We start from the raw sequence: 12,541 nt of genomic DNA on the forward strand, positions 1-12,541 counted from the left end.
TCCCTGTGCCCCCAATGCCCCCAGTGTCACAGCACATTCCCGTAGATGTCCCCAGATTCCCGTGGTCACCCATGGGTTGCTGGCAGCTCCGCGTAGGTCACCTGGGGATCCTGGAGTGTGGTGGCACGGGGGGACGCTGCGAGAGACACTGGCTGTGGCATCTGGCTGGGGGAACACTCATGGGTGACGTGTCCCTCTGTGTGTGTCCCAGCCTGGACTCACCCCCCATCTGCTCGGTGATTACGACGTGGGTGTACAGCACCTCCCCCTCCTCTGGGGGGGCCGGGGGCTCCAGTGGGGCCCTGAGGGAATAAAGGGGATGTGTGAGAGAGAATGGGGTTCTGGGGGTTGAGGGTTAAAAATGGGAGTGTGGTTTGTGCTCCCCACTCACCTTTCCTGCTGATTCCTGGCAGCTGCAAAGGAAAGAGGAGAGGGGTAACTGTGGGGTCCCCAGGGCCCGGACCACTCTCAGGAATCCAGAAACCCCACTGCACCAGCAGTTTCCCCGGTGTCCTCTGATAATCCCTGCTGTCCCCCAGAACCCCTGAACCACCCCAGTGCACTGGACCATGTGACCCCCTAGAAGCTCGAGTTTGTCAGGGAGTGGAACACTCTAAATTGCCCCAGGATCACTGAAAGAACCACCAAAATCCCTGCAAGGCCCTCCAACATGACCCTAAATGTTTTAAAATCCTGAACAAAAATTCTCAGCGCACAAAGCAGACCAAATCAGAGGCTGTAATTGCTGCCCCATCACACCCACATTCTGGCATCCCCCCAGCTCCCCAGGGCCCCCATTGTCCCCATTGTCACCCACCCATGCTGTTCCACCGGTGCCAGCCCACAGCTCCACCCACGAGCAGCACCAGGAAGAGGAGGGACCCGCCAAGCCCTGCGGCCACTGCAGGGGACAGAAGGGACACATCAGGGTCACCTGTCACTCCAGGGGTCCTGCAATCCCAATCATCCTGTCTGACCCCACCTGTGATCCAGAGGTGTCCAGTGGTTCCCTGTGGTGTCACCTCCAGGGCCAGCTCTGGGCTGAGTGCCCGGAACACGCGGTGCCCGTCCTGTCCCAGCTGGTTGGTGGCCATGCACTGGTAGGTGCCTGAATGTCCCACATCGACGTCCCCAATCTCCAGGAGGGGACCCCGGGCCAGCTCCTGGCCGTTGTGGAGCCATGTGAAGGTGACAGGGGCTGAGCCCACCTGCACCGAGCAGCGCAGGGTCACGGGGTCACCTGGGCGCACCTGGAGTGCCGGGGGACCGGGGGTGATGGTGGCATTGGCCACGGGCACTGCGGGGACACAGACAGGGCTGGCACGTGGCCGGGGAGGATGGGGATGCTGTGGGTGGGGTCACCCCCAGCCCGAGGGTCCCGCTCACCCAGGACAGTGACATTCAGGGGGACACTCTGGGCCACGCTTTCACCGTCGCTGACCCGGCACTGGTAGTGGCCGCTGTCATTGTCCCCAACGTGCCGCAGCTCCAGGCGGGGGCCGGTGCCCAGCGTTGCCCCCGAGCCCTCCCGGTGCCAGGAGAAGGACAGGGGACCTGTCCCCATGGCCACCGTGCAGCTCAGCACCAGGCTGTCTCCAAGTGCCAGCTGTCCTCCGGGGGGCTGCACTGACAGGGACACCCCCGAGGGTGGGACCTCTGTGGGGAGACGCAGGAGAGACTGGGGATATGGGAGGAGTGGGGGACACCAGGGAGCAGTGCGGGTATCAGAGATGGGGCGGATCTGAGTGGTGTGGAGAGGTCCCAGTCAGGAAAAAAGGGGTGCAGTCATGGAGGCGAGGATTGGAAGAGAGTGGAACGGACCCCCAGGAAGGATGGGACATTGAGCGAGGTGATGTATGGAGAGGGCTGAAGGGAACCCCAGGGAAGATTTTGGGGACCTGGACAGGGATGGTGGGACATGTGGACAATGGAGGGAAAGTGGATAGGGAGGGGCAGCTTCTCCAGGGAGGGGTGAGGGGACCTGTTGGGGGATGGAGGCACCAGGGAAAGTGATTGGGAGGGCTCAGGGAGGGAGCTGGGAAGGCAGGGCAGCACGGAGAGGGTTGAGCGGGGATGGGAGACCTGGGAGGGCTCTGGGGGCTCCCTGTGCCCATCCCCGCACTCACTGCGCACCCTGACGCCGAGCCGGGCACTGCTCTTCTGCACGGTCCCCTCTTCAGAGCTCACCTCGCAGCTGTAATTCCCCGAGTGGGAGACTCCCGCAGCAGGCACCAGGAGGTGCGGGGACCCCTGCGGGCCCCCCACCCTCTGCCCATCCCGGTAGAAGCTGTACAGGAGGGGCGCTGGGGGCCACAGGGGGCTGGGGGTGCTGAGGCAGCTGAGATTGAGGGGGGACCCCACGGTGAGCTTGGGGGGACCCTGCAGCACTGGCACTGAGAAGAGCTCTGGGAAGGAGATGGGGGTGGGGAGCGTGACTCTGATTGCACTGAGAAGTGGCTTTGGGGGTGTCAGGATATTTGGGTTCCAGCTGTGGGGGTGCTCACCGTGCACTGTCACTGACACTGGTGCTGACACTTTCATTTCTGAGCCCACCAAGCCCGTGCATCGATAGCTGCCGCGGTTTTGGATCTGCTGGGTGGAAAGGGACAGCTCGGTGCTTGTGATGGACCCACTCAAATCCTTGACTTCCTGGTAAAATCTCACGCTGGTGACAGGCTTGTCCGGCTGGCCCCGGCAACGCAGTGTCACCGTGTCCCCCTCCAGCAGTGCCCGTGCTGGCACCTGCAGCACCAGCGGCTCTGTGGGACAGCAGGGTCCCGTCACACTGAGGAGCCCGAGACAGCTCCAAAGTGGGTGCCCATGGCACCGGGGACATCTGGCTGCAGTGTCCAGTGCACGGGAGGGTCCCAGGGACACCAGGAGCAGCCCCGTGGCACAGCTGTCACCAGTGGGGTCCCACCGCACTGGGGTGCACTGGGATGCACTGGGATGTCCCTGTGTGCAGGGGACAGGCTCTGGCCACCCAAGGGCTGCGAGTCCGACCACGGACTGGAGCCCACCCAGAGCTCCCAGGGAGTCACCCTAAGCATTTCAGATCCCCCCTCACCATTTGACACCAGCACGGGGGGGCTGAGCCCACTGCCGGGTCTGTCACACGTGTAGGTGCCATTCTCAGTGACAAGGAAGCTGTCGCGTCCATCCTGCCCCCAGCGCCGCCCGTCCTTGTACCAGGTGGTGCCACCGGCGGTGCCCGAGCCCTGGCAGGTCAGTGTCACCCGGTCCCACAGCACCGCCGGCGTCCAGGGGGGCTGCACGAGGAGCTGGGTGGTCTGGGCACCTGCGGGTGACAGGGGACACCAGCCTGCCAGGGCCAGTGCGGGGCTGGGGACAGCGGGGCGGGGACATGGCATCCCCCGAGGACTCACCAGCGAGGCCGAGGGTCTGGGCTGGAAGGGAGAAGGGACAGGGCTGGGTGGGGGTGGCCCTGCAGGGACAGCAGCACCTGGGGCACCTGCCGTGGTGTCTGTCCCCAGAACTGTCTGTTCCCATGGGGACACTGGGGTAGCACGGAGGTTTGGAGGACAGGGACACCTCAGTCCCCCTGGGCTGAGGCAGGATATGGGAACACTGTGAACATCACATGTGTGCACAGGTCACCCCCACCAGCCCTACAGCACCTGTCCCCATGGCCACATCCCCATGGCCCTGTGCCCGTGATCCCATTCCAATGGCTCCTGTCCCCATGGCCCATCTGCACAGGACGAGGCCCTTGTCCCTGCCCCTGCATCTCTTTCTCCCTTTCCCTGTCCCTACAGCTGCCCCTATCCTCAAGGTTCCATTTCCCTCATCCTTTTCCCCACATCTCTCTTCCTGTGTTCCCATGCCCACATCCCCATTCCCCTGTTCCTGTCCCCCTGTTGCTGTCCCCACCACTCTGGTCACACTGGTGTCCATTCCCAGACACTGGCTCTGTTTGGCCTTGGGGACCTCAGGGAACCCCACAGCCCCCCTGTGCCCGCTCCCCACCGGTCTCTGCCTCACCAGGGCCCATCCCTGGGGTGTCAGGCCCGTGCCCGGGGCACTCACCCCACAGGAGCAGCGCCACCTTCCCGGCCATCCCGGTGTCCCCAGCCATGGGCAGTGGCTGTCACTCGCTGCCAGGGCCACCTGTCCCCTGGCTGGCGGCTCTTGGGATGAAGGGACAGGAAGCGAGCTCAGGTCTCGTCCTCGTGTGTAGGTGGCCCTTGGAGGGGGAGGGGTGTGGACAGGATGGGGGCAGGGTGGGGACCTTGTGGGACATGGGGGTGATGGTGGGACATGGTGGGGACAGGATGTGCCCACAATTTGGAGGCTGGGGCGGTGCAGGGTGCCAGGGATGGGTTTCCATGGCATGTGGGTCACAGGGTTTTGGTTGCTGGGGGACAAGAGGGACCCTTGGGAATCGGGGTTCTGGGGGAAGAAGCAGCCCCTGGGATGGGATCACAATAATGGCGGTGCTGGGTAATGGGAGTGCTGGGGTGGGGGTTCCCCGGGGGGAGAGACCAAGGGAATAGAGGTTCCAGGGATGGGTTCCCACAGGAATGTGGGTCCCAGGGATGGGCAGTGGCTGGGTGGGCACAGGGGTCACAGCTCCTTCACAGAGTGCCTCAGATTTTGGGGTGACTCAGAGCCCAGCACAGCTCCCACAGGGTGATCATGGCTAGGGGGGCTCCCCCCCCTCGTCCTGGAAGGTTCTGGCTCTCTGCCCCACACAGCCCTGGGCTTTTTCCCATCCCCACATTTCCTGGCTCAGCTGTCCCGGGGAACACCTGAGCAGTTCACAGGTGGGGGAATGCCAGGATGGGGAAAAAGGGGGCTGGGGGTGCAGGCAGAGGTTGGGGGGCTGGGGGAGATGGAGCTGTCTGGCCGTGTCCCCACCTCCAGGATTTTCACTTTCTCCTTCCTGCAGCAGAAGGAAGAGGCCGTTTATGCTGAAGCCAGGACGTGGATTCTGGCCTGGGGGGCACATCCAGAGGGGTCCTGCCCTGAGGGAAAAGGGCTCCTCTGGAGTGCTGATGCCTGGCTCTTGTCCTGGGGTCTTGTGCCACTGGGGTCCTCATTCTTCTAGGGGTGCCACGTCCTTGGGGATTCCTGTCCCAGAGGGGGCACATCCTGGGCACCTCTTTCCTGGGGGTCTCTGAGCATTCCCGCTGTCCCCACTGGGGCCCTGGCACATCTTGGTTGCCCAAACTTAAGGGGCTTCCTGTTACGACCTTGCCCTGATGATGGGAAATCCCAGGCTACATTTGATTGATTTCCCTGTTGCCCAGTTGGAGGAGGCAAAATTATGCATCCACAGAATAAAGGCAAGAATCTTTTCCTTCATCGTTTTTATTACAGTCAACAACGAACTCAGCAAATATCAAACTAGCAATGTATAAAATATTCTGGTTTCTGCAATATTTAAATGCTCGGTCATTCCGCAAGTCACTCACAGTACAAACAAATCACAGGGAAATGAGATGTTTTGGTTCCCCTCAGGAGCCCAGAGGTGCATCACAGAACAGCGTTTGCTTGTGGATAACACAGAGTGTGGAATCTCCCTGAGTGTCCAACAGGTCCATGGGATTGTTCCCTGCCTGCCGGGCTGCAGCCCAGCCCATAAGGAAGGCTTTTGTTGGGCCAGACTTAGGAACTCTGCCCATTTTTCTCGTGCCCACCCTGAAGCTTGATTTCCTTCCCATGGGTTGTGCTGCCAAAAGGGCAGAAACTCTGTTCATCCATGGAGCAGGGATTGCACAGCAATGTGTGGAAATGCCCGTGTGTCCCTCAGGCTCTGATTCCCTGGTAAATCCACTGCAGCCTGCCCTGAATTCCCCTGCCTGGGCACTCCCTGCTCCTGCTGTGACAGCCCTGTGCCCCAGAGCCACGTGGGGAGCTCCTGCTCGGTATTTCCACACTTTTGCCTCTCTTCTGGTGTCCACATCCAGAGCCTAAGCATTATTTGAGAGAGGTTCCAAAGTGCTGCTGGTTGTTGAGGAGATCCTTGTGGGATTTTCTGGAGTTTTGGGTCTCTCTCAGCCCCTTGGGGACAGGGACCAAAGGATCAATTGCTGCATTTCCACACTGGTTCCCTCACAGCAGCCCCTGCAGGGGGGGTTTCCAGCCAGCCCTGCTCTGAAAACCATCAAAGGCCCTCGCAGAGCCACTGCTTGGGCTCACACGGGGTTTTGTGCTTCTTGCAGGGCTCAGCAAACCACAGCCAGGCCATTTCCCCCCACAGAATTCTCACCTCTGCAGCAGCTCAAAAGCTGCCAGAATCAAAGGCAAGGGGGTGGGGGGAGCCTCAGGTCCTGGCTGCCACCTGGGGCTGGCCAGAGCAGGGCTGGCCAATGCCCGTCCCTGAGCAGTGGTCATGTTGACAAGTTCCAGGAAAATTCCTGGCAGTCAAAAACATTTCTTGGAGGCAGACCTGGGGGCAACTGAGCCCCAAAATGTGTCCAGTGCTCACACAGGGGCCCAAAGTCCGCAGGAGAGGCAGCAGAGCCATGTGTTTGTGCACTGAGATGGTTTAGCAGCACAGAACTTCAGAAAACGCGGCCTGAATGACAACAGCTCATTAAGGGTTTGCTCCTGGTCCCTCTCCTCCTCCTCCCGCTGTGGCTGCTGTGTCGGGACCAGCAGTGGCCCAGGAAGAGCAGCAGCTCCAAAGGTGCTGTGGAGCCCCCTGAGGAGCCCTGGCAGTGCCAGCAAGGAGCGCCTGCTTTCCTCAACATCCCAGGGCAATTGAACATTCCCCGAGCTGCTGTGCCAGGGCTGAAGGGGGAAATGGCAGTGAAAGGCTAAGGGTTTTCAGGGATTGTGGTGCAAAGGCACGGGAGGTGCTGCTGTGCACCTGAGACCTGCCTGGGGTTTGGTGCCGCCTTCCTCCCTTTGGGGATCAGGGGGAGCGGTGGCGGGGGTTGCGCAGGGTGTGTGCCTGGCCCCAGGACACTGCTACGCTGGCACCGGGCACTGGGATCCATCCTGCTGCCTCCGTCTGTTCTGCCTGCTGCCGGCGGTAATGGCGGGAGCGATTGGTGCCCGTGAGTTTGCAAAAGGAGCGATTTCCCCTGGTCCCTCACGGGGCCGAGGCTGCCATGGCCCCTGAGGGGTTGGAGCTGGCACCGGGGCGCCCCCTGCTGGCCGGAAGTGCTCCCTGCAGCAGCGCCCCCTGCTGGCCGGAAGTGCTCCCTGCAGCAGCGCCCCCTGCTGGCCGTGTTCATAACGACATCAAAGATAAACAAACAGCTCTGAGCGGGTTGGAAATTTCTGTTCTTGTCTTGTTTTCTGTCTTATTCTGATGTACAAACTTCCTCGTAATGAACTGCTATTCCTTTTCTTACTCTTTTTGGTGCAAGCCAAAAAGTTTTTTCAATTATAACAATTTGGAGGTGTGGGTCCTCTTTCCATTCCATCTCCATTTCCATTTCCATCCTCCTTTACATGGCAGACGTTTCTCTTTTAAACCAAGACAAAATTGTTTGGGATACAGCGTGGATGGAGCAGACACTCCATGAGCTGACAACGTCAGACACTTGGCCACCTCATGCTCTGCCGTTTAAACCCTGGGGCCACCAAGGGCCCTGTCCCAAGCTGGGACTCCTGGTCACTCAGCCACTCAGGAGCAGGGTATGGCAGAGTCTCACTCTGTCCCCAGTGTGTGCCATGGCTGACGGACTGACTGACACATGGGGCCCTGTGTCACCAAAAGCAAGGCCTGAGCCAGCCCACCCACACACAGGTGTTTCAGAATGCCTCAAAAGACATCTAACCTTTCCTGTCCCTGACACCCCACCCTGTGTCATGGCCTGATCCCGAGTCCTGAGGAAAAAGGAAAGACTGAGGAATACCCCCCAAGGCCTTTCTGACACCATTGTGGGGGGAACACGGCACAGGAGGCGTTTGAGACAGCAGAGAAGGGAATCCAGAGCACAGCATTTACTGGCAGCCCAAAATTGGAGAATCCCATTCCTAAAGCCCAACAGAGCTGAACAAAGAAACACCATGTCTGCCAGTTGAACCAAAAAGCTGCATTTTGGTGCCAATGAGAGGGCAACGAGTCCGGTGTTCCCCTGGCATGGGGAGGAGGGAATTAGGGCGGCTTGAGGATACTGGGAGCCCAGTGGGGAGGGAATGGGGAAATCTCTGAGGGTTATGGCAGCACTTGGATGTGGAATGGGGAGTCACTGGTGGCAGTGGATGGGAGGTGGGGATGGCCCTGTGGGTTCTGGGGGCACAGGGAGCTCTGGGGAGCTGGGGAGCCTGTGCAGTCTCACACGTGATCCCCAAGTTGTGCCCACCTACCCGTGAATGTTGGGAACCCACGGGAACAGTGGGACATACACAGGTTTATGATTGCCCATAGGTGGGGTACCCCAGTGCCCCCAGTGCTCCCTGTGCCCCCAATGCCCCCAGTGTCACAGCACATTCCCGTAGATGTCCCCAGATTCCCGTGGTCACCCATGGGTTGCTGGCAGCTCCGCGTAGGTCACCTGGGGATCCTGGAGTGTGGTGGCACGGGGGGACGCTGCGAGAGACACTGGCTGTGGCATCTGGCTGGGGGAACACTCATGGGTGACGTGTCCCTCTGTGTGTGTCCCAGCCTGGACTCACCCCCCATCTGCTCGGTGATTACGACGTGGGTGTACAGCACCTCCCCCTCCTCTGGGGGGGCCGGGGGCTCCAGTGGGGCCCTGAGGGAATAAAGGGGATGTGTGAGAGAGAATGGGGGTTCTGGGGGTTGAGGGTTAAAAATGGGAGTGTGGTTTGTGCTCCCCACTCACCTTTCCTGCTGATTCCTGGCAGCTGCAAAGGAAAGAGGAGAGGGGTAACTGTGGGGTCCCCAGGGCCCGGACCACTCTCAGGAATCCAGAAACCCCACTGCACCAGCAGTTTCCCCGGTGTCCTCTGATAATCCCTGCTGTCCCCCAGAACCCCTGAACCACCCCAGTGCACTGGACCATGTGACCCCCTAGAAGCTCGAGTTTGTCAGGGAGTGGAACACTCTAAATTGCCCCAGGATCACTGAAAGAACCACCAAAATCCCTGCAAGGCCCTCCAACATGACCCTAAATGTTTTAAAATCCTGAACAAAAATTCTCAGCGCACAAAGCAGACCAAATCAGAGGCTGTAATTGCTGCCCCATCACACCCACATTCTGGCATCCCCCCAGCTCCCCAGGGCCCCCATTGTCCCCATTGTCACCCACCCATGCTGTTCCACCGGTGCCAGCCCACAGCTCCACCCACGAGCAGCACCAGGAAGAGGAGGGACCCGCCAAGCCCTGCGGCCACTGCAGGGGACAGAAGGGACACATCAGGGTCACCTGTCACTCCAGGGGTCCTGCAATCCCAATCATCCTGTCTGACCCCACCTGTGATCCAGAGGTGTCCAGTGGTTCCCTGTGGTGTCACCTCCAGGGCCAGCTCTGGGCTGAGTGCCCGGAACACGCGGTGCCCGTCCTGTCCCAGCTGGTTGGTGGCCATGCACTGGTAGGTGCCTGAATGTCCCACATCGACGTCCCCAATCTCCAGGAGGGGACCCCGGGCCAGCTCCTGGCCGTTGTGGAGCCATGTGAAGGTGACAGGGGCTGAGCCCACCTGCACCGAGCAGCGCAGGGTCACGGGGTCACCTGGGCGCACCTGGAGTGCCGGGGGACCGGGGGTGATGGTGGCATTGGCCACGGGCACTGCGGGGACACAGACAGGGCTGGCACGTGGCCGGGGAGGATGGGGATGCTGTGGGTGGGGTCACCCCCAGCCCGAGGGTCCCGCTCACCCAGGACAGTGACATTCAGGGGGACACTCTGGGCCACGCTTTCACCGTCGCTGACCCGGCACTGGTAGTGGCCGCTGTCCTTGTCCCCAACGTGCCGCAGCTCCAGGCGGGGGCCGGTGCCCAGCGTTGCCCCCGAGCCCTCCCGGTGCCAGGAGAAGGACAGGGGACCTGTCCCCATGGCCACCGTGCAGCTCAGCACCAGGATGTCTCCAAGTGCCACCTGTCCTCCGGGGGGCTGCACCGACACGGACACTCCCGAGGGTGGGACCCCTGCAGGGGAACAGAGGAGGGACTGGGGATATGGGAGGAGTGGTGGACTCCGGGAAGCAGCGAGGGACGCAGGGAGGGGGCAAATCGGAGTTGGGTGGATATGTCCCAGTTAGGAAGAAGAGGGTCTAAACATGGCGGAGAGGATTGGAAAGTGGTGGAAGGGATGTCAGAGAAGGATGGGAGATTGAGAGTGGTGACGCATGGAGACGGTTGAAGGAAACCCCAGGGAAGATGTTGGGGACCCAGACAGGGATGGTGGGACATATAGACAATGGAGGGACAGTGGAGAGGGAGGAGCAGCTTCTCCAGGGAGGGGTGAGGGGACCTGGTGAGGGATGGAGGCACCAGGGAAAGTGATGGGAGGACTCAGGGAGGGAGCTGGGAAGGCAGGGCAGCACGGAGAGGTTGAGCAGGGATGGGAGACCTGGGAGGGCTCTGGGGGCTCCCCGTGCCCATCCCCGCACTCACTGCGCACCCTGACGCCGAGCCGGTCACTGATCTTCCACACGGTCCCCCCTTCAGAGCTCACCTCGCAGGTGTAATTCCCCGAGTGGGAGACTCCCACAGCAGGCACCAGGAGGTGCGGGGACCCCTGCGGGCCCCCCACCCTCTGCCCATCCCGGTAGAAGCTGTACAGGAGGGGGGCTGGGGACCGCAGGGGGCTGGGGGTGCTGAGGCAGCTGAGATTGAGGGGGGACCCCTCGGTGAGCTCGGAGGGACCTTCCCGAAACAAGACCAGCATCAGTTCTGGGAAAGGAGACGAGAATGGGGAGATGACTCTAAGTGCACTGAGAAGTGGCTTTGGGGGTATCAGGATATTGGGGTTCCAGCCTGGGGGTGCTCACCATGCACTGTGACTGATACTGGTGCTGATACTTTAACTACTGAGCCTACCCAGCCTGTGCAGCGGTAGCGACCACTGCTGTGAAGCTGCAGGTGGGACAGGGACATCTCCGTGCTGTTCATGGACCCACTCAAATTCTGGTTGTCCCGGTAAAATCGCACGATGCTGACAGGCTTGTCTGGCCTGCCCCGGCAGCGCAGTGTCACCGTGTCCCCCTCCAGCAGTGCCCGTGCTGGCACCTGCAGCACCAGCGGCTCTGTGGGACAGCAGGGTCCCGTCACACTGAGGAGTCTGAGACAGCTCCAAAGTGGGTGCCCATGGCACCGGGGACATCTGGCTGCAGTGTCCAGTGCGCGGGAGGGTCCCAGGGACACCAGGAGCAGCTCTGTGGCACAGCTGTCACCAGTGGGGTCCCACCACACTGGGGTGCACTGGGATGCACTGGGATGTCCCTGTGTGCAGGGGACAGGCTCTGGCCACACGAGGGCTGTGAGGCCACCCACAGACTGGAGCCCACCCAGAGCTCTCAGGGAGCCACCCTGAGCATTTCAGATCCCCCCTCACCATTCGACACCAGCACGGGGGGGCTGCGCCCACTGCCGGGTCTGTCACACGTGTAGGTGCCACTCTCGGTGACAAGGAAGCTGTCGCGTCCATCCTGCCCCCAGCGCCGCCCGTCCTTGTACCAGGTGGTGGCACCGGCGGTGCCCGAGCCCTGGCAGGTCAGTGTCACCCGGTCCCACAGCACCGCCGGGGTCCAGGGGGGCTGCACGAGGAGCTGGGTGGTCTGGGCACCTGCGGGTGACAGGGGACACCAGCCTGCCAGGGCCAGCGCGGGGCTGGCGACAGCGAGGTGGGGACATGGCATCCCCCGAGGACTCACCAGCGAGGCCGAGGGTCTGGGCTGGAAGGGAGAAGGGACAGGGCTGGGTGGGGGTGGCCCTGCAGGGACAGCAGCACCTGGGGCACCTGCCGTGGTGTCTGTCCCCAAAACTGTCTGTTCACATGGGGACACTGGGGTAGCACGGAGGTTTTGAGGACTGGGACACCCCTGTCACCCTGGGCTGAGGCAGAACATGGGGACACTGTGGACACTCCATGTGTGCACAGGTCACCCCCACCAGCCCTACAGCACCTGTCCCCATGGCCACATCCCCATGGCCCTGTGCCCGTGATCCCACTCAGATAGCTCCTGTCCCCATGGCCCCTCTGCATGGGACGTGGCCCTTGTCCCTGTCCCTGCATCCCTGTCTCCCTGCCCCTCTCTCCACAGCTACCCCTACATCTCTGTCACAAAATCTCTGTCCCCGTGTTCCCAGTTCCCCCATCCCAGTTCCCCTGTTCCTGTCCCCACCACTCTGGTCACACCGGGGTCCATGACCATGCACTGGCTCTGCTGGCCTTGGGGACCTCAGGGGACCCCACAGCCCCCCTGTGCCCCCTCCCCACCGGTCTCTGCCTCACCAGGGCCCATCCCTGGGGTGTCAGGCCCGTGCCCGGGGCACTCACCCCACAGGAGCAGCGCCACCTTCCCGGCCATCCCGGTGTCCCCGGCCATGGGCACTGGCTGTCACTCGCTGCCAGGGCCACCTGTCCCCTGGCTGGCGGCTCTTGGGATGAAGGGACAGGAAGCGAGCTCAGGTCTCGTCCTCGTGTGTAGGTGGCCC

At 61.7% G+C, this 12,541-nt stretch overlaps 2 protein-coding genes across 2 annotated transcripts; both read right to left on the bottom strand.

Moving 5' to 3' along the window:
- Positions 1–65: 65 nt before the first annotated feature.
- On the bottom strand, positions 66–8,345 carry LOC134055107 (Fc receptor-like protein 2). Its single transcript, XM_062511236.1, has 16 exons — positions 8,287–8,345; positions 7,778–7,803; positions 6,233–6,251; positions 4,879–4,903; positions 4,250–4,375; positions 4,067–4,148; positions 3,387–3,407; positions 3,068–3,298; positions 2,505–2,759; positions 2,127–2,405; positions 1,387–1,656; positions 983–1,297; positions 818–901; positions 392–413; positions 223–302; positions 66–136 (listed from the first exon to the last, which is right to left on the bottom strand). Exons 1-16 carry the CDS (start codon positions 8,343–8,345, stop codon positions 66–68), a joined length of 1,965 nt encoding a protein of 654 aa, XP_062367220.1.
- Positions 8,346–8,438: 93 nt separating this feature from the next.
- LOC134055108 (Fc receptor-like protein 5) lies at positions 8,439–12,414 on the bottom strand. The gene is made up of 10 exons (XM_062511237.1): positions 12,384–12,414; positions 11,758–11,778; positions 11,439–11,669; positions 10,876–11,130; positions 9,761–10,030; positions 9,357–9,671; positions 9,192–9,275; positions 8,766–8,787; positions 8,596–8,675; positions 8,439–8,509 (listed from the first exon to the last, which is right to left on the bottom strand). The coding sequence occupies exons 1-10, from the start codon at positions 12,412–12,414 to the stop codon at positions 8,439–8,441; spliced, it is 1,380 nt and encodes a 459-aa protein (XP_062367221.1).
- Between the last annotated feature and the right edge of the window lie 127 nt (positions 12,415–12,541).

Source organism: Cinclus cinclus, chromosome 31, assembly GCF_963662255.1.
Source record: "Cinclus cinclus chromosome 31, bCinCin1.1, whole genome shotgun sequence".
Classification (NCBI taxonomy): Eukaryota; Metazoa; Chordata; class Aves; order Passeriformes; family Cinclidae; genus Cinclus; species Cinclus cinclus.

Excerpts from the sequence above, each read along its gene's own strand:
- LOC134055107 (XM_062511236.1), bottom strand. The coding sequence starts at position 8,345 with ATGGGCAATCATAAACCTGTGTATGTCCCACTGTTCCCGTGGGTTCCC. Across the intron at positions 4,149-4,249 it reads TCACCCCCATGTCCCACAAG|AGCCGCCAGCCAGGGGACAG; the intron begins GTCCCCACCCTG and ends CTTCATCCCAAG. Across the intron at positions 303-391 it reads GCCAGGAATCAGCAGGAAAG|GGCCCCACTGGAGCCCCCGG; the intron begins GTGAGTGGGGAG and ends TTATTCCCTCAG.
- LOC134055108 (XM_062511237.1), bottom strand. The coding sequence starts at position 12,414 with ATGGCCGGGAAGGTGGCGCTGCTCCTGTGGG. Across the intron at positions 9,276-9,356 it reads TGGACACCTCTGGATCACAG|TGGCCGCAGGGCTTGGCGGG; the intron begins GTGGGGTCAGAC and ends TGTCCCCTGCAG. Across the intron at positions 8,788-9,191 it reads GCACCGGTGGAACAGCATGG|CTGCCAGGAATCAGCAGGAA; the intron begins GTGGGTGACAAT and ends TTTCCTTTGCAG.